The sequence below is a fragment of the Saccoglossus kowalevskii genome, chromosome 11, assembly GCF_978046115.1.
Source record: "Saccoglossus kowalevskii chromosome 11, keSacKowa6.1, whole genome shotgun sequence".
Lineage (NCBI taxonomy): Eukaryota > Metazoa > Hemichordata > Enteropneusta > Harrimaniidae > Saccoglossus > Saccoglossus kowalevskii.
In genome coordinates, this window is record NC_140651.1 from 21002078 (window position 1) to 21024656 (window position 22579).

At 35.6% G+C, this 22579-nt stretch overlaps 1 protein-coding gene and 6 non-coding genes across 8 annotated transcripts in view; 1 reads left to right on the plus strand and 6 right to left on the minus strand.

The window, feature by feature from the left end:
* LOC102804794 (protein MIX23-like) overlaps positions 1-8771 on the plus strand; it is a 9278-nt gene extending 507 nt beyond the window's left edge. The window contains exons 1-5 of one of the 2 annotated variants that reach the window (XM_006822815.3): positions 4-87; positions 1506-1631; positions 5482-5628; positions 6491-6550; positions 8174-8771. In XM_006822815.3, coding sequence (XP_006822878.1) covers positions 37-87; positions 1506-1631; positions 5482-5628; positions 6491-6550; positions 8174-8230 — 441 coding nt within the window. In that variant the 5' untranslated portion in view covers positions 4-36 and the 3' untranslated portion in view covers positions 8231-8771. Of the gene's footprint in view, positions 1-3; positions 88-1505; positions 1632-5481; positions 5629-6490; positions 6551-8173 lie in introns of those variants that run through there. The other variant, XM_085505006.1, reaches the window with a different exon arrangement.
* An 8633-nt stretch (positions 8772-17404) lies between these two features.
* TRNAM-CAU (transfer RNA methionine (anticodon CAU)) lies at positions 17405-17477 on the minus strand. The gene has a single exon. It is a non-coding gene; the product is annotated as a tRNA-Met (tRNA).
* Positions 17478-19340: 1863 nt separating this feature from the next.
* Positions 19341-19413, minus strand: TRNAM-CAU (transfer RNA methionine (anticodon CAU)). The gene has a single exon. It is a non-coding gene; the product is annotated as a tRNA-Met (tRNA).
* A 645-nt stretch (positions 19414-20058) lies between these two features.
* On the minus strand, positions 20059-20131 carry TRNAM-CAU (transfer RNA methionine (anticodon CAU)). Its single transcript has one exon. It is a non-coding gene; the product is annotated as a tRNA-Met (tRNA).
* Positions 20132-21274: 1143 nt separating this feature from the next.
* On the minus strand, positions 21275-21347 carry TRNAM-CAU (transfer RNA methionine (anticodon CAU)). Its single transcript has one exon. It is a non-coding gene; the product is annotated as a tRNA-Met (tRNA).
* A 739-nt stretch (positions 21348-22086) lies between these two features.
* Positions 22087-22159, minus strand: TRNAM-CAU (transfer RNA methionine (anticodon CAU)). Its single transcript has one exon. It is a non-coding gene; the product is annotated as a tRNA-Met (tRNA).
* A 314-nt stretch (positions 22160-22473) lies between these two features.
* Positions 22474-22546, minus strand: TRNAM-CAU (transfer RNA methionine (anticodon CAU)). Its single transcript has one exon. It is a non-coding gene; the product is annotated as a tRNA-Met (tRNA).
* Between the last annotated feature and the right edge of the window lie 33 nt (positions 22547-22579).

Below are 22579 nucleotides of genomic sequence, written 5' to 3' on the forward strand. Positions count from 1 at the left end.
CACTAAAGTTCAAAGTTGAACACGCACATTTTCAAAATGGCGTCTACCGGCGTAACTCTGACTTGTGGAGATTTCATGCAGTTTCAGGCGAGTTGAATTTATTTTGTCGAGAATCGGTATCGATTAGGCCGGTCTTTAATACTTGAGACGTTTGGATGAGAGTTACAAAAATCTGCAATGTAACCAATGTATTTGTTTTGGAACACGTGTGACACGCTGTGGTCAGAGGACGAGGTCACGTAATTGCAAATTAGTGCAGCTACTTTGTATATCATATGTGAAACTGTTTTCAGAAATTACAATCAAGTTACACGACCAGTTACACAAAACGTTTCTAAATATGGCAAAGACTTGCAGCCACTCTTTTTTTTTTAGCTCCATGTATAGATGAACTTGTGATCAGTCACTTGAGGGTTGAACAGTCAAATAAATCGATCAGTATTATTTATGCTCCAGTCAACGTCAACCCCCACCCTCCCCACATCGGATTTAGTGGGGGATTTGGAAATTATTGTTGTAAAATTTGCTAAATGCCCCAGCTCCTGGGGGCAAGAAGGATAGGCAAATCACCACCCAAAACAAACCCCTCACATTTCCCCCACCCTCAACCCTGGGGAACGCCACTGTCCGCCATCAGCAGAGTATTCAATAAACCTATACGGATGCGCAGCTATTACCCTACCTCCACTGGCACAGTTTGGCGGTGAACCCCGTCTAATGCTCCACATTTGTCCCGTATTGCCCGAGGAGACATTGACTGGAGCATTATTTTCCTTCATGTATGTAAGTTGCCTGTTCCTTGTGATTCAACACATATCGGGAAGGGATGGCAAAACTATCCAATGTCTGATTAGTCGATTCACACAATTCACAATTGTGACGTAATCTACAAAGATGTCATAACATTAATCATTTGGTTAGGGATGTACAAGTCGGAGACTTTCTGAGTTTTTCTGAGCAAAAAATAAATAAATAAAAGCTGGTTAAAAAATATTACTGATCAGACTCCTATCAAAGCGTACCACTGTTCACGTGTTATTGTCTCCACAAATCTGTGAGCCTGTTTTATGTTTGAAAGGTTTATGAAATTCAATCTTAGCATTTGCTACAAACTTAAAGACATGGTATATAAACAGACGCGGGCGGAGTTTATTATTCAAATGAAGTCGCCCTCACCCACATCAACAACGGTGACTAAAAGATCCACAAAAACACGAGAAACAGTGATTCATTCCATTATATTTTCTATTTTTCAAATGTGAGTGGCGCCATGAACGTTCAGGGAAGCCATATAAATACAAATATTAGTGAATTTGACAGCTAGATCATTTACTATTGCCAGAAAAATAAGTTTTAAAAGCATTGAGTTTCGAATTTTCTTCTATCATAGTACCGGTATGTAACAATTATATTTAAGAATGCAGATGTGACTAATATTTATTACTATGTTTTTATGTAAGAAGGGAATTGTGGTGATATTAATTTATCTATTGTTTTTTTTTCAGGATGCATTAAAAACTCTTAGAACAATTGACGATAAAATTATCTATGCCCTAAACACCACTGTTCCCACAGATTCATTTGCTGGAAAAATTGATGCCAAGGAAACATGTCAGAAGTTGTATGAAGATGTAAGTTCATTGACTGATCTACCCATACTCTCATTTTAATTTTATACAACAACTTACATAGAAATGTTGACGTTTTCAACAAAAAAATTGAATAAATGTCTCCATGGGCACTCTTTTGTTTACTAACCAATCAAAGACATTGTAGCCATTTGGTGTGTTTAGTTTTTTTTATATGTAACCGTTTTTTATCACAGTGATGACTTCTAGTACTGTAAATTTCTATATTAGAAACCGTGGCTTCTATTAATGGTACAATGCAACAAAGGGGATGCGGCTTCTATTAGAGCATCTACACATATGAGAAATGATGAGTTTTTGGTTATCATTTATTCAAAAATATTGGGTGCGACTTCTATCAAGGATGCAGCTTCTAATACTGATTTTATGCTACTCAATATACTGTTAAAACTCCAATAAATTGACTGTAGTTAAATGATTAGTTTTTAAAAACAGTGATAACATAAAACACTCGGAGGCGTACAATGTGCATCACTTGTTGTTTGAAAATTGTTTCCATCAAAACACAATCACTTGTGATGTTTAATAACTCAAAAAAAGTACGAAAGAAATAATATTTTTTGTATTGAAATACGGGTATGACTGAATAATAAGCAACGGTGTTAGAAGCTCAGAAAAATAAGTTGTATGTCTATGATCTAGATTATTGCATGCAGATAACACAGCATACCTACCCTTAAACTTGTCATCACCAAACTTCCTCGCCCAAATTTTTCTGCACTTTTTTGTTTTACGATTCTGGAAATGAACCCTAATTTTGGAGCCAATTGTTTTTGTCAATTTTTGTGACAATTTTCAGTATTTACTTAAAAGATTTGGCTATTTTTGTCCCAATCTTCTGAAGGAAAGTGCAGACTACATTTTGTGAATTTGTGATGAAAATTAGGAACTGGGGGTTAGTGTATGTTCCTATTAATTAAGGTAGCGAGAGGGGAAACATAATTTATAGTTTAATGGAGTTTAGGACTTTCCTCACCAGTTACTAAGCATGCAGTTATGGCAATGTATATGTTTTCAGAAAGCTGAGATATAGCAGAATACGATCATATATGTTTCGTCTTGATATTTGCTCAGGGGATTAAGTTACGATCGTTCCCGTTAACCTCCTAAACGGAGAGTTTTTTGCGGGATTGGTCGTTTCTCGGTGTTCCTTTTTTCTATGTTTCTGATCTTTTCACTGTTGCTTTATAAGATAATGATCTTTGAGAATGCGTCCCGAAATTTTTATGTGCCCCATTGTTCTGGAGATAAAGCCTGTTGAACTTTATGGACTAAATTTTATGAACGTCTTCCTGTTCCCAAGGCCGTAACTCAACGACAACGGCTCACATAAACGTCCATGAGACATCATATTTTAGCCCATTTTGTGACGAGTAGATTGTGTAATTTATACATCGTTAGCGTAAAGAAAAGTGTTGAAAGATGACATCTTCAATAGTTATGATAGTCAAAAATTGGTTTCCGTAAAAACTCAATAAAACGTTTTTTTCGAATTTGGCCACAGATAAACAGCTAATTAATGACAAAATGTCGACCATTTCGATCATACTTCGATAAATATACAAGTATCTGATATGTGTGGAATGTTAGATCGTGAAAAATTGGTTGGTTGTTTTCTAAAACGTGACAAAACTTAGCAGTTTCTTCGAAAGTGGGTGCTAACTTGAGCAAGATGGCGACCGCGCAATTAATTTATTCAAGTCCCTTTGTTATGTTGAACAGCGTCAACAGTACAATCGGTTCTCTAAACATAGGGCGGGCCTTCGTGACAGCATATATTTACTTACGGGATATACATGCATTCAAGTACAGACATGTTTGCATTACTCTCAGCCTATGGAGAGTGTACCGTTATCGGATTTGTTATAATCAGTTAGCTCTAAGTCAGCACTACCTGATTTGGCCGATACCCCGCCCGGGCGATCTTATGGAGGATTCGATTTTTTTTATAGAAAAATGTGGACCAAAAGATCGCCCGGGCGATGTTATGGCAGATATAACGAAGCCCATCTTGTCTGAAAAAATATCCCTGCGCTGATAAAAATGGTCTCAGAAAATGTTTAGAAAAAATGTTTCGCGTTGACCAAATATAATCATTCAAAGTATAAATTCAAAGTGTTTTAATACGTTGGTGAGAGGTTGCATTTTACGTAAACAAGAACATGCACTAAGAAGGAAAAGCAAGCCGAAGTCGAAACGGGGTGCATCATGGACATGACATGACACAACACACGATGCGACAACTGAGTGAACAGTGACATCATTTTGGGGTGCAATTGAACTTCAAGTACTTCTTTGCGAAACTTGCTGTGCGGCGATGCTGACATCAAGTGTGTGTTGACCGAAGTTTGACCCCAATTCACGCACTGAACTGGCGCGTTACCTTGGCAACCTTTTTCTTTCGTGGTCCGCGCGTCGATCTAGTAAACTTATATCCGACGGTACTGTAATTACGCAACTTGTATGCAACTCTGTACTTTGAATATATCAACATCGTTTACTTGGTTCACTGCTTTTCTAATTACGCAAATTTGTTGCAATATTGTACCAGCTCTGAATATTTCAACTTCGTAATGTATAGCTTTCATGATAACTACGCAAAATTCATTTTATCTTTTACTATTGTTAGGGCACTGACCCGGGGTATTGGGTCTGTGAATATTTCAATATTACTGACTTGATAATGCGTCGCATTCGTAATAATTACGCAAACATAAACATGGGCGCATTTAAATCATTAAAAAGGATAGCAGTCAGGTGTCTACGGAAAGTCAAGAAAATAGTTTAAATACTTCGGACCACCCAGCTTGACCCGTCGACAGAAACCGCTATATCCACTGTTTTTTTATCGGTGTCACCACTCTCGTCTATCTCTGCCAATTCTGTTTTGAGTTTTCTTATTTCATCGGCGGCATCTTGAAATTCTTGTTCTAATAGTCTTTTAGCAACGTCTAAAACTTTCCGAGTGTTTTCTCTGAATGTGGTTCCAGATATAATAGAGAAGTCGGTAATCCCATATAGCTACTAAATTTACGCATTGCGCGACTACCCTTTCCAATGCCAAGAGCCGCGATCACCGGCTTACGATTCACATCAAAAGAATGTCCACTCTTTTTTGACGCAGGAAAAATGTCAGTCACGGAGTTACATTTTTGATTCCACTCTGTGGGCTGACTGTAATATGAGCCCAGGTCATTTTCATTTAGATATCTTTTAACGGTGTCGGACATTTGTCGGCGGCCAGTTTTTTTTTTCATCTTAGAACTCCTTTCCATGATATATTAGGTTATTAAAACACCGAGAAAAGCTTGAATACGATAGCGTAATGTTTATCTGTGCTTCGATCGCGTAACGGACACTTCTTATAGATTACACAGGATATAATAAAGCTGGATGGTCAACAAATTAGTATGCAAATTAAATCCTTTGTCTTCAGTCCGTCACTCAACATGATATGTAAATGCAGGAAGGACATGTTCACCTACAACTAAGTTTCCGGGAATAAATTGAAATTACTCAACAAATGCATCGCGCACTGTAAATTCGGACCAAAGATAAAGAAAGTACACAATATAAGGTTGCATAATCCGGGATTTTTAGAAAAAAGTTTTTTTTTCTAGTTTTTCCCCTCTCGCTACCTTAAAGCCTAAATTAGTCCTGATCCATATGCCCAAGAACAATTCAAGATGGAGTGGATAAAGTGGATAAAGCACAGTTGTGTGATTGACCAAAATTTCATAAGAAAATAGACTCTTAAAATTTGCAGAATAATTATGTGGTTGAATTTTTGTTTTTACTGTAATATTTATTGGTGTACGTATTCACTTTTCAGCTGATGAACTCTTATGATTCACGAGAGATAGCGATAAAGAAATGCATTACAGAAGTCTCAAGTTCAGTTAATCAATATAGGGATGTTAAAACAAAGGATCCTAACAACTTAGATTTATTAAAGAAACTAAGAAATGAACAACACAAGGTATGCACTGTAATTACTGTTTTACCCCAGTAGATATCTTGTAGGTTTCATTATCGTGTGTTATCATACACGGATGTGCAGCCTCATTAATCGTACAGTACAAATGTTTTTAAGCTCCGATGTCATCAAAGTTGACAGAGCGGAGCTGTTCACGTGTGAAGTGTCCCATAAACTTTGTCCAAGAGTGTGCCTGTTTTACGTTTCATTCACAGTACATTTTCAGTATACACATCTAGTGAGGCATTTGAATGTAGTTCCAAAGAAAATAATGCATTTGCTCTGAAATGATAAAAAATTTTCCCACAGTACAAAAGGATTGTGAAACTGTGTATGAATAATAGAGGTTATTACATGACAACCCTGTGGTATTGCCCCATTTCAAACATGTTATTTTGACCCGTCAATTCACAACTCAAAACAACAAAGACCACTTGTAACATACTACAACCCAATATCACAGGCAATGTTGTGTCATGAACCAGTTTTGAATGAGCCTACATGTATGCATTGGTTATGCAATCACACACACATATATATATATATATATATATATATACACCAGGTGTAGCAGAGTTTCACAAATGGTCAATTGACAATATGAAAAATTTAGAAAAAATACACATTTTCAACAGCCTACATGTACATGTAGTCAATTTGATCGCTTGAGATGCGGTGTATTCTGCTGTACTTTCGTGAAAGTACGGCCGCAGGATACACTGCATCACTCGTGAAAATAACTTCCATACACAACGAAAGCTAGGGGGAGATTGTGGAGTTCTGTTATTATTACATATATGTTCTGTTAGTGGCAAATATTTATATTCATTCTCAGCAATACTAATGGTAGTGTTTTTGTTTATAGCTCCGAATGATGCAGAGTGAACTTAACATTGAAGAAGTCGTCAAAGATAGAAGTTTGAAGGTAATAATTATTAGGGATGAACTTGATATTGCAATCTTTACTTCATCTCATCTCAACTGTGAGGGCAGTATAAAAATAGACTGTGATTGTAGTACTACTGAAATTCAGCTTATTCAAAATCATAGAGACACACCATTCCTGAAAACAATCTATTTTTGTACAATTTATAAACACTAACATTACAGTCTGAATATTACTTGAGGTTCAGCCAGCTTAGTTTGCATTAAAAGCCATCATATTCTCAGGAATGAACATCCGGGCACTTTCATCACCTGGCAACCACAACCGATGAAAACTCAAAAAAAAAATTTACTTCGAGCTTGTTGTAGAGACTCTCCTGAACACTTTACTACTGTAAAATATTTTATTTTTGCTTGGAATTAATTTTCGCTATTTTCTCCGAAGGAATGATTCAGTGAAAATAAAATCAAAAAAACTTTTTTTCTATATTTTACATTCAACTTGTCAAAAATCAGTGAAAATAAATTTCATACAAAACACACAAAAAGTCTTTTCAGCGAAAATTAATTCCAGCTAAAATAAAGTATTTTATAGTAGATTACTCCCTGCAATATATATATAAATTTGGTTGTTCAAGATTGTAATATAGTTGAGCTTGTGCTGTTTCCTTGACTTTATTTGTTTTCATTGGCGTTCTACAGCAGTTCGCGCAGAGCCCATAGAAATACATTGTACAGTGGTGCTCCTCTCAGTTTCGCCCCCAAAATATCTACATTGTGAAAATCAATCTGTCTAAATATGTTTCATATTGGTAAAATAGGTAAATACCCGGTACTACAAAAAAATAAAGTTAAATTTGTTGACAACATTGAAGTTTTATGAAAAGACAAAGCCGGTTGAGTGCAGGAGTTAAGATACACTGGAACTGTACTGTAGTCCTCATCCTGCCAGCCCCATGTACCTTACATTGGTGTTACAAGATAGATTTATGGGATAATATACATGTACAGTACATTCCAAGTGTAATTAACCTGCTAAAAAGTTGGTGTAAATATAATATAAAAAATAATTTTTTTGTCAGATTTTTGTTTTTTTTCTAATAGAGCAAATATGGTAATTTCTATAAGACAATTTAATACTACATGGCCACAATTCTTAATTGTGCTATTTTTGTAATTCCCAATTAAAACAATTCAACTCAACATCCAAATAAAATCATCATCTGGCAACCAGTTTGAATGGTTGTTCACATCTCAAATGAGTTTTCTAAAATCTTTGTGTTAAACAATGCAATTTGACTGCTTATATTATGTACTGTGGAATACTTTATTTTCGCTGGAATTAATTTTCGCTGAAATGGCTTTTTGGGCGTTTTGTATGGAATTTATTTTCACTGATTTTTGATGAGTTTAATGTGAAATATAGGAAAAAAAGTATATTCACTGGATTTTATTTTCACCGAATAATCCCTTCAGCGAAAATGGCGAAAATAAATTCCAAGCGAAAATAAAGTATTCTACAGTATATTATGTAGTTATTCCCCCACCAAATATTAAGCACATCAGAAAATAGTGGGGGAAATCTCCCCCAAAATAGGCATGGATCACACATACTGGATGGGACACTATAATAATATAACCTCTCTGCTTTCTCATCTCACAGGTTTTTTACGAAAGATGTCGAAATCACTACAGACCACCGCCAAAGGGCACGTCGTGATGACAGCGAGACCTAATACGAATGATACAATTAGAAAAAATTAATAACATGTCATGTGACAATATTGTTTACAATGTATCTTAATCAACTGGGAAAGATTACACAGTGTTTTGTAATAACTATGTAGTGGAAATTGTTTGAATATTCTGCATTTGGATTTGAGCAGAATCTAGGGTAGATGTACTGACATTTGATGCATGATTTACGCAATGGTATTATTGAGATTTTCAATCTGATATAATCTCACTATGACACATCTTAGCATTTGACTGGCATTAACAAACATACCAATTTTAATGCACGTTTTTTTTCTACCGGGTTTATAGTATTTTTCATTTTAATTGATAGTAGATGGCACTTCAAGCATGGCTCTGTCGAAAGACAAATGATCAGAAGATTGTGCGTACATTGCATGATTTACCACAGGATATCTCACTGGATTTCATTTTGCTGTGGGGGTTATAACAAACCACTTACAGACAATCATGTGTAGTATCCAATGATTGTTTTCGCATTAAATGTTTGTTACAGCATGTACAAAGTGAAATACTGGAAGTAATGTCTCAGTATATTCCCAATGTTGTTGAGATTTTGTTTCAATAAAGTGGATTTTTACAATATTATCTGCTGATGTATCCTGTTTTTCTCAAAAGTTTTTCTGCCTAATCCCTCTGTGCTTGTACGATACTCATAGGCAATTCATTAAATCATGCAAAATATTAAAGGAATTATTTACTGTTATAGTCCAGTCAATTTATGGTTTGACCCATCACAAATTGCAACAGAAATAATTTCTTTACAATACATTCCGGGGAGGTGCCTAGATTGACATACTAAAAGTCTAAGAAAATCTAGGCTTCTGAAATATACCTAATTTGCAAACATTCAAAATGGCCGTTTGGTGCATTTTTGCAACATGGAAAATATAATTATTAGGACATAGCTTTAATTCTAGATGACATTTTTGACTCACTTGTGCAAAGCACAAAATGGGAGTCTTTGCGGTTAGTGTGTCTGTATCTGTATCTGTATGTGTATGTGTGTCCGTCTGTTCCACTGATATCTAAAGAACCATACATCAGTTTTTGATAAAACTTGGTGCATAGATGCTCTGGGCTAATGCGCAGATTTGATTAGGTTTTGGTAAAATTTCATGCATATTAATTACCTACGGGTTTTAAATTCACGGTTTCGTTATTTAGATAATGTGTTCTATACTAAATTTTACATATTCACTGGGTTTTAATTTAGCGCATTTTCCAGTCAGCGAAATAAGCCAAATTAAAACCCAGTGAATAATTACCCCCTTTACAGTAGTAAGCATTACATTTCAATAAAACTTGGTTCATAAATACTCAAGGACAATGCAGAGATTGATTGTTTTGGGATAAATATGTGTGCATATTAATTACCTAATTTGCATAATTAGTTAATTTTCAGCTTTTCCACAGATATCTGAAGTACTAATTATCACATTGCAATGAAACTTGGTACATAGATCCTTTAGGAATATCCAGAGACCTGATTAGTTTTAGGGTAAATAATCGTGTATATTAATTAATTTTCAGCTTTCACACTGATTTCTCAAGTACTAATCACATTTCAATGAAGCTTTGTACATGGATGCTGTAGGAGAATAGACAGACCTGGATAATTGTGGGTTAAAATCTGTACATATTAATTACTAATTTACATAATTAACCACTTTTAAGCTATCACACTGATATCTAAAGTACTAATTATTCCATTTTAATGAAACTTAGTGCAAAGATGCTCTAGGACAGGGTACAAACCTGATTAGTTTGGGGTTAAAATCTGTTTATATTAATTCCCTAATAAGCATAATAATTTATAATTTTTTTTTTGGTTCCAATCACATTTCAATAAAACTTGGTACATAGATGGTCTGTTATATTGCGCAGACCTCATTAGTTTTCCATTAAAATCTGTTCATATTAATTTTCTGATTTGCATTATTAGTTTTCGGTTTTTCCGTCACTATCACTATCTCTGACAAGTAATTTTGAATTATATTTAATGTGTCTCCAATACTCTCAGCACATGGGAGTTCTTTCTAAGCTTTCTTTGATTTAGATATTCAAGCAATATGGTTTGGTGTGTGTGAATGTATGTGATTGTGAAACATTTGATTGAATAACAACCATTTGCATAAATCCAATATGACCGTCAAAATAGTATCATTTAAATGTGCAGCCTTGGGCGGCCCCTCAGAGTCTGTACCACGTAATGCCTCTGTGAGCCACGCCTTGGGGTGAAGGGGTAACATCGATCCTAGTGACCGGATGTTCACCCCCGATCCTGAAACAGACACTTTCGGTAGGAATGTCACTTCCAGGATCCAGAGTCCTGCATTTGGTATTGCTTTGGATTCCGCCGGGTGCTGGACGTAGGGGGGAATGCACAGACGTGTTGATGGGCGGACATTGGTCCACCACGGGATAGAGGCCTAAGTCCTTAGAATAGGTTAATTTTATGCTGAACCTTTTTCGCTGGATCAAGTGCTACCCGATCGAACGATGTTTGAGACATGAGCCAGCAAAGTCTGGAGTCAAATCGGATCCTTTGGTTCCTCCCCGACCCCGGTACCATGATTTTTTTTTGGTTCGGTGAGATGGGCAAAGGGGGTGGCCACGTCCATGGAATATTTTGACCGGTTAGTCGGAAACAATCCACGCAGTGAGAGCAGAGTGGCGACCGTCAACCTTCTAGTTGTGGCTAGCCCACTGGAACAAATAGTTTTGTGCCGCCAGCACTCTGAAATCTCAATGGCAGAACGCACAAGCCTCCTAGACCAGCAGACACAGCCATTGGTGGGACACTACACGGGAGCAATCCAACAGGAGGTAGATAGTTTGCTTACAAAGAATGCTATGCACATGATAGGGGACCCAGCGTTAGATGCTGGCTTCTACTCGCATGTAATCGTGGTTCCAAAGACTACAACTGAGACTAAAGGTGGCTGTGCTCTGTTCTGGACTTAAGCAGACTAAATCAGTATGAGCTTCCTGGAAACGCCGAGCACCATATTATTCTCCATGCTCTGTGTCTACTGGTTAACCTCGCTTGATTTGAGAGATACTTACCCACATATACCAATACACTCAGTGAGTCAGCAATTCCCTTGATTCGCCCAGTTGGGCCAAGTAGTCGAGCGCGGGGTGCTCCCCTTCAGGTTTTCCATGGCTCCATACGTATTCACCAGAGTGTGGAAACAAGGGGTGGTTAGTCAAACAGTAAGACTAACACCAGATTTTCTAGACCAGTTGTGCTTCCTAGTAAATCGAGCAAGTCCCACCTTCAGCAAACACAACAGTTGGAGTTTCTGGCCAGGGAGTTCGACACGGATGTGCGCTTGGTACAGTTGCCACAGGCCTGTTGCCTAAATGACCTAGCTAAATGCCTAGTCAGCGTTCCCTCTGTGTCCCTCCGAGAACTAATGAGGATCATCGGAATGATGTCAGCGGTTCACAGGGTAGTTCCCCCAGATCGTGTTAGGCAGCCGCCTGTTACAGTGCACTTTTGTTGCGACACCGGGCTCTCTTACAGGAACTGGAGAGGTGAGCAATTGCCAACCTCAGGCAGGGGGGTCCCCTTGGACCCACTCGCCACGGCTACGACTCTGGAAATGAATGCTTCCCTCACATGTTGGGGAGCACACCAATTGGACGAACAAGCCCAATGGAAAATATGGACCCTGCATTAGATTCAGGACTGCCATATCAACTAGCTCGAACTAAAAGAAGTGCGCTTAGCACTACTTCACTTTCTACCCATAGTTCGAGACCACAGAGTCTTGCTTCGCAGGGACAACACAGTGGTGGTCTCCTATAGCTACAAGGTGGGGGGACCAGTTCCCCATCGTTGTCAGTCCTAGCGAAGCAAATTCTTCTTTGACGCCTGGAATACAATGTGGAGGTAGCCGTACATCACCTTCCAACGGGACTGCGCACTGCCTTTGAGTCCAGTGGTGTACCACGCATCAAGGCTCTCAGTTGACTCACTCAGGTTTATCTGAGTGGCCTAACAACGTCCTGGCCAGGGCGAACAGGGACCCCACCAACACAGCCTACGCCTCGAAATGACGTGCGTACACTGATTGGTGTAGTGGAAGGGAGATCCATGCCATCCCTTTGTTGGCCAGACAGCTGACTTTTCGTCCATCGTTTGAAAGAAATGGACTTTTGTCGATTGTTGGCTATAGGTCAGCCTTGTCACCCACAATTTTGATTCTCCGGGGACGAGGCTAGCCAGTTGTCCTATCATTAGGAGACTGTTTACTGTTTAATTAGAGGTCTAGACCCCGAACAAGGGAACCAACCAATTGGAACTTATCGATTGTGTTGGCCATTCAAAGCAGACTGCCCTTTGAGCCTCTCCGATCAGAACCACTCAAACTTTTGACATGGAAAACAGTATTCCTACTCACCCTTGCCTCAGGTAGGCGTCGGGCTGAACTAGGGGCGCTGTTATTCTCGGACAAGTGTGTTACCTTTATGAACAATCAAATCGTGATAAAGACACAAATCGGGTTTCTCGCCAGGAAGCAAATCCCAGGACGCGATTGTCATTCCTGTAATGACTGACAAGGAGGCAGCACCTGAATTTCTCTTGAGGATAGTGAGATGCAACTGCTCCACAGACTGCCGCAGTCTCAGATGTACCTGCAGAAAGCACAACCTTAGATGTTCTGCTGTTTGTGGCCAATGTCAAGGATCTGGGTGCACAAATGTAGTTCAGATATCTGATAAAGATAGCAATGACGATTAGCAATTACATTAATCAAACAATAAACTTTTGGACAGAATTATAACTATTTAATACAGTGTTAAATCAAAAATATAGTTTATAGAGTTGAAAATTTACGTTTAAATGGTCTATTATGTATATAGTATAGCAGATTTGTAGATCCAACCAAGGTGTTTCATTCCTCTAGTTTTTCATTTAGATGTGACGGCCATGTTAGATTTATGCAGATGAAGCATTCGTCTACCCAGGAAACCATTTATTTACATCTTTTCTGTTCTGTACGATTCTGTTTAAAATTGTATTCTAGCATCTTAAACTTATTATTTATGCCACATGGAAGAGAAATTACATTAAATAATTATATTATCACGGCCATATTGGATTTATGCTAATTTTCATCTACCCGATCTACACATTTGGCACTCCCATACCTTCTCCGACTCAAAACAGTACCATAGCATAATGAATTTTTAAAATACCTCATCTTGAATTAAAGATATGTTCAAATAGTTATATTTCCATATTGTAAAAATGTGCAAAACGGCTATTTTGAATATAGGCAAATTAGGTATATTTCGGAAGCCTAGATTTTCCTAGATTTTTAGTATGTCAATCCAGATACCTTTCCAAAATTATTTCTGTTGCAATTTGTGACGGGTTGCCCCCACTTTTTGGCTAGAATGACTGGACCATTAATAAAAATACTGTTACGGCCGTATTTGGGTCTAAAGTCGGATGACGGACAGACTGGAATCTTTCCGTTGACCCAAACCCAAACAAGGGGTTCGCAACAAGAAACGACACGAACACAGGATATTATCAAATTCTATTATTGTATTCGTGTAAATAAATACAGTGCGCTCACGAGGTATCAAAAGACATTAATTCAAATGAACAATAAATTCACAAATTCAACATAATACAATAACAGTGTGGTAAGACACACAAAATTAGACAACGCCAGGAAAATACATTTACAGTCGCCTGGAGTCATAAAATGATATGGACACTAAAATACCTAGTTTCAAAAGTCAATCTTTTCGACGCAAACAACGCGTGGCCTAATTTTCGGCTGGCTTCGGCTCGAACAATTGCGACGTGATGGCTGGACGGCAGCGAGTTCTTGTAAATCTTGCTGAGAGAGAGAGGATGCAGTTCTTACAAACGTCCGTGGAATGACATAGTGAAACTGTACGTTGTCTTCAATTCAGCTTGACGTAAAACAATCTGTCTTTGAGAACTCGTAACGAAGCAACTGCGTGCCTCCACATGGCAAGGTGTCGGTGATTAGCCATGTGTCCAGACTCGGTGATAATAGACGACTAATTGAAATTGACCTGTGACCTACATTTATAGTGGACAAAGACTCCTTAAGCTCCAGTAAATTCAATCATTATCAACGCCCTCTCGTGAGCGTCTATTGGCATACAAATTAATACACACGTCTATAAATATCAAATTACACAAAATGCGTCACAATACCAAAAAGTACCTTGTACTTTAAAATATCTTCCATATGTAAAAGTACCAACAAAAAAGAGGAGATAGATAAGCTCTTCTAAAATCAATCAATCAATTAAAGACAACCATTAACAACTGTTTATAAACAAGTGGCGACAAGACATCAACAACGATAATCGTACGATGTCCACCCTCCCAAAAAAAGTTTGAACATTTTCGATCATATAGCGCAAACCTGTTGCGCCTGGGAACTGAGAGACCAGGATGGAACGGTGTAAAACACCGTCCCGCAAAGGCACATTAACTGGATCACTTCCGTTTGCTTGGCAAAGCACCCAATGCGAGTTAACACTTGCCGCCATGCTGTTGTTACAATCTATGTGTTGAATCGAAGTCAATGACAAAGAGTGCCCTCTGCGCTCACTCGGCGCATATAAACATGATGCAACGAACGCAAATAGAGGTTGACTAATATAAATGGAAGTTTCACCAATACAAATATACATTTGTATTGTATACAGAGCGCCCTCTATGCTCACTTATCACGTTTTTTTTTTTTTTTTACAAATACAAATAGATGAATCACGAATACAAATATAGATTTTACGAATATAAATGCAAATTTCACAAAACCAAATGCAAATTTGCATTACGAATACAAATGGAGGTTTTTACGAATATAAATGGAAGTTTTACAAATACAAATGACGGTTTTAAGAATATAAATAAAGGTTTTATGAATACAAATATGTAATTCATAAATATAAATTTAAATTCTCGCACATAAATATTTTTAATGAATATTGCAACACTTGGCCTTCCATACACGACACAGTCCAAAATGATATACACACGTATTAGAGTGTGTGGTTTCGTGCTATCAATGTGGAAGCTTACTCATGTATGCAAATACCCAGAATTTATTAATTTTGCAATAAACTGTACTTCCGGGCAATATTAGGGTATTGAATTTTAAAAGCATTCGGGTCACCAGCCTAATATTTTGAGAAAATTGCTACGTTCACGTCACGGGATATTGTCACGTGCCAACATCTTTAATCCTTCATGTTTGGATATGGATTACAGCGGTTGCGTTCACGTTAGTCGGGACCTACATCAGGACCCACTCGGCTCGTGCCGAAATCACACCCTCAATCGTCGGTCTGTAATTTGACCAAAACATGTTTTACCATGGAATGTTACAAATACACATAAAGTGAAGATATTGCCAAACATGTAAAAAATACTAAAAATCATTATTTTAATCGATAAAAATAGAATGACACTCATCTATATAACCTACTCACACTGATAAATTGCATACAATATTAGGAAATTTGAGCATTTGGTAAAAAAACACAAAAATCAGTACTGTTGCCATGACAACTAATTTATATGTATGCTACCATGTTCTAAACTTTCAGAGGGAATGATGTCATACTTTACCCATAATATCCTCTGCCGAGGAACGTGTGGACAACATACATTCTCAAGACATTCAACTGCCTCGTGTTCGAACTCACGACCTTCGAATTAATAACTGCCCGGTGGGAGGATAAACTAATGACATTGAGATTATGAGACTGACGCGCTGCCTAATGCGCTAACGAGGAGGCGATGACATTAACAATTTGTTGTATTGGGCGAATTTGAAATAAATTTAGTTTTTCGAATAACGTCATGTACATTTAGAAATGTCAATTGTTTTGCAAAGTGTTTCAATTCACGAATTTGTAAATCGCTTTTATTATAACTTCACGTATATTTAGAAATATCAATTGTACTGCATCGTGTTTCGTTTCACGAATTTGTAATCGCTTTTATTAAAATTGAAATTCTTTGGGAAGACATTTGAAACCTCTATATTAGCATTATGAATATATTTTATTGGTTATAAATTAATTTTTTTATTTCAACATCACTGTTTCAATTGTGAACCATAATTACTGCCTCGTGTGAGGATCGAACTCACGACCTTCAGATTATGAGATAGACGGGCGGCCTACTACGCTAACGAGGCGGCGATGACAATAATATTTTTTTGTATTGGGCGAATTTAAAATAAATTCAGTTTTTCGAATTACTTCACGGATATTTGAAATATCAATTGTTTTGCATCGTGTTTCATTTCACGAATTTGTAATAGCTTTTATTAAAATTGAAATACCTTTGGAAGACATTTCAAACGTCCATATTAGCATTATGAATATATTTAATTGGTTATAATTTAAAATATCATATTTTGAACATCACTGTTTGAAATGTGAATCGTAATTACTGCCTCATGTGAGGATCGAACTCACGACCTTCAGATTAAGAGACTGACGCGCTATCTACTACGCTAACAAGGCGGCGAAGACAATAACAATTCCTTGTATTGAGCGAATTTGAAATAAATTCAGTTTTTCGAATAACTTCAGGTATATTTGAAATATCAATTGTTTTGCATCGTGTTTCATTTCACGAATTTGTAATCGCTTTTATTAAAATTGAAATATTTTGGAAGACATTTCAAACGTCTATATTAGCATTATGAATATATTTAATTGGTTATAATTTAAAAAATATATATATTTCAAACATCACTGTTTGAATTGTGAATCATAATTACTGCCTCGTGTGAGGATCGACCTCACGACTTTCAGATTATGAGACTGACGCGCTGGCTACTGTGCTAACGAGGCGGCGGCGACGACAATAATAATTCTTTGTATTGGGCGAATTTGAAATAAATTCAGTTTTTCGAATAACTTCAGGTATATTTGAAATATCAATTGTTTTGCATCATGTTTCATTTCACGAATTTGTAATAGTTTTTATTAAAATTGAAATACCTTTGGAAGACATTTCAAACGTCTATATTAGCATTATGAATATATTTAATTGGTTATAATTGTACAAAAAAATATTTCAAACATCACTGTTTGAATTGTGAATCTTAATTACTGCATCGTGTGAGGATCGAACTCACGACCTTCAGATTATGAGACTGACGCGCTGCCTACTGCGCTAACGAGGCGGAGCCGACAATAACAATTCTTTGTATTGGGCGAATTTAAAATAAATTCAGTTTTTCAAATAACTTCACGTATATTTGAAATATCAATTGCATTGCATCGTCTATCATTTCACGAAATTGTAATCGCTTTTATTAAAATTGAAATACTTTTGGAAGACATTTCAAACGTCTATATTAGCATTATGAATATATTTAATTGGTTATAATTGTAAATGTTTTTATTTCAAACATTACTGTTTGAATTGTGAATCATAATTGCTGCCTCGTGTGACGATCGAACTCACGACCTTCAGATTATGAGACTGACGCGCTGCCTTCTGCGCTAACGAGGCGGCGAAGACAATAACAATTCTTTGTATTGGGCGAATTTAAAATATATACAGTTTTTGGAATAACTTCACGTATATTTGAAATATCAATTTTATTGCATCGTCTATCATTTCACGAATTTGTAATCGCTTTTATTAAAATTGAAATACTTTTGGAAGACAATTCAAACGTCTACATTAGCATTATGAATGTATTTAATTGGTTATAATTGTAAATATTATATTTCAAACATCATAATTACTGCCTCGTGTGAGTATCAAACTCATGACTTTCAGATTATGAGACTGACGCGCTGCCTACTGCGCTGCCGAGGCGGCGATGACAATAACAATTCTTTGTATTGAGTGAATTTGAAATAAATCCAGTTTTTCGAATAACTTCACGTATATTTGAAATATCAATTGTTTTGCATGGTGTTTCATTTCACGAATTTGTAATCGCTTTTATTAAAATTGAAATATTTTTGGAAGACATTTCAAACGTCTAAATTAGCATTATGAATATATTTAATTGGATATAATTTAAAAAAATATGTTTGAAACACCACTGTTTGAATTGTGAATCATAATTACTGCCTCGTTTGAGGATCGAACTCACGAATTTGTAATCGCTTTATTAAAATTGAAATACTTTTGGAAGACATTTCAAAGTCTATATTAGCATTATAATTGCAAATGTTTTTATTTCAAACATCACTGTTTGAATTGTAAATTATAATTACTGCCTCGTGTGAGGTTCGAACTCAAGACCTTCAGATTATGAGACTGACGCGCTGCCTACTGCACTAACGAGGCGGCGATGACAATAAAAATTCTTTGTATTGAGCGAATTTGAAATAAATTCAGTTTTTCGAATAACTTCAGGTATATTTGAAATATCAATTTTTTTGCATCGTGTTTCATTTCACGAACTTGTAATCGCTTTTATTAAAATTGAAATATTTTGGAAGACATTTCAAACGTCTATATTAGCATTATGAATATATTTAATTGGTTATAATTTAAAAAAATATGTATTTCAAACATCAGTGTTTGAATTGTGAATCATAATTACTGCCTCGTGTGAGGATCGACCTCACGACTTTCAGATTATGAGACTGACGTGCTGGCTACTGCGCTAACGAGGCGGCGACGACAATAATAATTCTCTGAATTGAGCGAATTTGAAATAAATTTAGTTATTCGAATAACTTCAGGTATATTTGAAATATCATTTATTTTGCACCGTGTTTCATTTCACGAATTTGTAATCGCTTTTATTAAAATTGAAATATTTTGGAAGACATTTCAAACGTCTATATTAGCATTATGAATATATTTAATTGGTTATAATTTAAAAATATATATTTCAAACATCACTGTTTGAATTGTGAATCATAATTACTGCCTCGTTTGAGGATCGAACTCACGAATTTGTAATCGCTTTATTAAAATTGAAATACTTTTGGAAGACATTTCAAAGGTCTATATTACCATAATAATTGCAAATGTTTTTACTTCAAACGTCACTGTTTGAATTGAGAATCATAATTACTGCCTCGTGTGAGGATCGAACTCACGACCTTCAGATTATGAGACTGACGCGCTGCCTACTGCACTAACGAGGCGGCGATGACAATAACAATTCTTTGTATTGAGCGAATTTGAAATAAATTCAGTTTTTCGAATAACTTCAGGTATATTTGAAATATCAATTGTTTTGCATCGTGTTTCATTTCACGAATTTGTAATCGCTTTTATTAAAATTGAAATATTTTTGGAAGACATTTCAAACGTCTATATTAGCATTATGAATATATTTAATTGGGTATAATTTAAAAAAAATATATTTTTGGAAGACATTTCAAACATCTTAATTAGCATTATGAATATATTTAATTGATTATAATTGTAAAAATTATGTTTCAAACATCATAATTACTGCCTCGTGTGTGGATCGAACTCACGACCTTCAGATTATGAGACTAACGCGCTGCCTACTGCGCTAACAAGGCGGCGATGACAGTAGCAATTCTTTGTATTGAGCGAATTTGAAATAAATTTAGTTATTCGAATAACTTCAGGTATATTTGAAATATCATTTGTTTTGCATCGTGTTTCATTTCACGAATTTGTAATCGCTTTTATTAAAATTGAAATATTTTTGGAAGACATTTCAAACGTCCATATTAGCATTATGAATATATTTTATTGGTTATAATTGTAAAAATTATATTTCAAACATCACTGTTTGAATTGTGAACCATAATTACTGCCTCGTGTGAGGATCGAACTCACGACCTTCAGATTATGAGACTGAGGCGCTGCCTACTGCGCTAACAAGGCGGCGACGACAATAGTAATTCTTTGTATTGGGCGAAGTGAAAATAAATTCAGTTTTTCAAATAACTTCACGTATATTTGAAATATCAATTGTATTGCACCGTGTTTCATTTCACGAATTTGTAATCGCTTTTATTAAATTGAAATATTTTGGAAGACATTTCAACCGTCTATATTAGCATTATGAATATATTTAATTGGTTATGATTTAAAAATATATATATTTCAAACATCATTGTTTGAATTGTGAATCATAATTACTGCCTCGTGTGTGGATCGACCTCACGACCTTCAGATTACGAGACTGACGCGCTGCCTACTGTGCTAACGAGGCGGCGAAGACAATAACAATTCTTTGTATTGGGCGAATTTAAAAGAAATTCAGTTTTTCGAATAACTTCACGTATATTTGATATATCAATTTTATTGCATCGTCTATCATTTCACGAATTTGTAATCGCTTTTATGAAAATTGAAATACTTTTGGAAGACATTTCAAACGTCTAAATTAGCATTATGAATATATTTAATTGGTTATAATTTAAAAAATTATATTTCTGGAAGACATTTCAAACGTCTATATTAGCATTATGAATATATTTTATTGGTTATAATTTAAAAAAATATATTTCAAACATCACTGTTTGAATTGTGAATCATAATTACTGCCGCGTGTGATGATCGAACTACCAACTTTCAGATTATGAGACTGATGCGCTGCCTACTGCGCTGCCGAGGCGGCGATGACAATAACCATTCTTTGTATTGAGTGAATTTGAAATAAATCCAGTTTTTCGAATAACTTCACGTATATTTGAAATATCAATTGTTTTGCATGGTGTTTCATTTCACGAATTTGTAATCGCTTTTATTAAAATTGAAATATTTTTGGAAGACATTTCAAACGTCTAAATTAGCATTATGAATATATTTAATTGGATATAATTTAAAAAAATATGTTTGAAACACCACTGTTTGAATTGTGAATCATAATTACTGCCTCGTTTGAGGATCGAACTCACGAATTTGTAATCGCTTTATTAAAATTGAAATACTTTTGGAAGACATTTCAAAGTCTATATTAGCATTATAATTGCAAATGTTTTTATTTCAAACATCACTGTTTGAATTGTAAATTATAATTACTGCCTCGTGTGAGGTTCGAACTCACGACCTTCAGATTATGAGACTGACGCGCTGCCTACTGCACTAACGAGGCGGCGATGACAATAAAAATTCTTTGTATTGAGCGAATTTGAAATAAATTCAGTTTTTCGAATAACTTCAGGTATATTTGAAATATCAATTTTTTTGCATCGTGTTTCATTTCACGAACTTGTAATCGCTTTTATTAAAATTGAAATATTTTGGAAGACATTTCAAACGTCTATATTAGCATTATGAATATATTTAATTGGTTATAATTTAAAAAAATATGTATTTCAAACATCAGTGTTTGAATTGTGAATCATAATTACTGCCTCGTGTGAGGATCGACCTCACGACTTTCAGATTATGAGACTGACGCGCTGGCTACTGCGCTAACGAGGCGGCGACGACAATAATAATTCTCTGAATTGGGCGAATTTGAAATAAATTTAGTTATTCGAATAACTTCAGGTATATTTGAAATATCATTTATTTTGCACCGTGTTTCATTTCACGAATTTGTAATCGCTTTTATTAAAATTGAAATATTTTGGAAGACATTTCAAACGTCTATATTAGCATTATGAATATATTTAATTGGTTATAATTTAAAAATATATATTTCAAACATCACTATTTGAATTGTGAATCATAATTACTGCCTCGTTTGAGGATCGAACTCACGAATTTGTAATCGCTTTATTAAAATTGAAATACTTTTGGACGACATTTCAAACGTCTATATTACCATAATAATTGCAAATGTTTTTACTTCAAACGTCACTGTTTGAATTGAGAATCATAATTACTGCCTCGTGTGAGGATCGAACTCACGACCTTCAGATTATGAGACTGACGCGCTGCCTACTGCACTAACGAGGCGGCGATGACAATAACAATTCTTTGTATTGAGCGAATTTGAAATAAATTCAGTTTTTCGAATAACTTCAGGTATATTTGAAATATCAATTGTTTTGCATCGTGTTTCATTTCACGAATTTGTAATCGCTTTTATTAAAATTGAAATATTTTTGGAAGACATTTCAAACGTCTATATTAGCATTATGAATATATTTAATTGGGTATAATTTAAAAAAAATATATTTTTGGAAGACATTTCAAACATCTTAATTAGCATTATGAATATATTTAATTGATTATAATTGTAAAAATTATGTTTCAAACATCATAATTACTGCCTCGTGTGTGGATCGAACTCACGACCTTCAGATTATGAGACTGACGCGCTGCCTACTGCGCTAACAAGGCGGCGATGACAGTAGCAATTCTTTGTATTGAGCG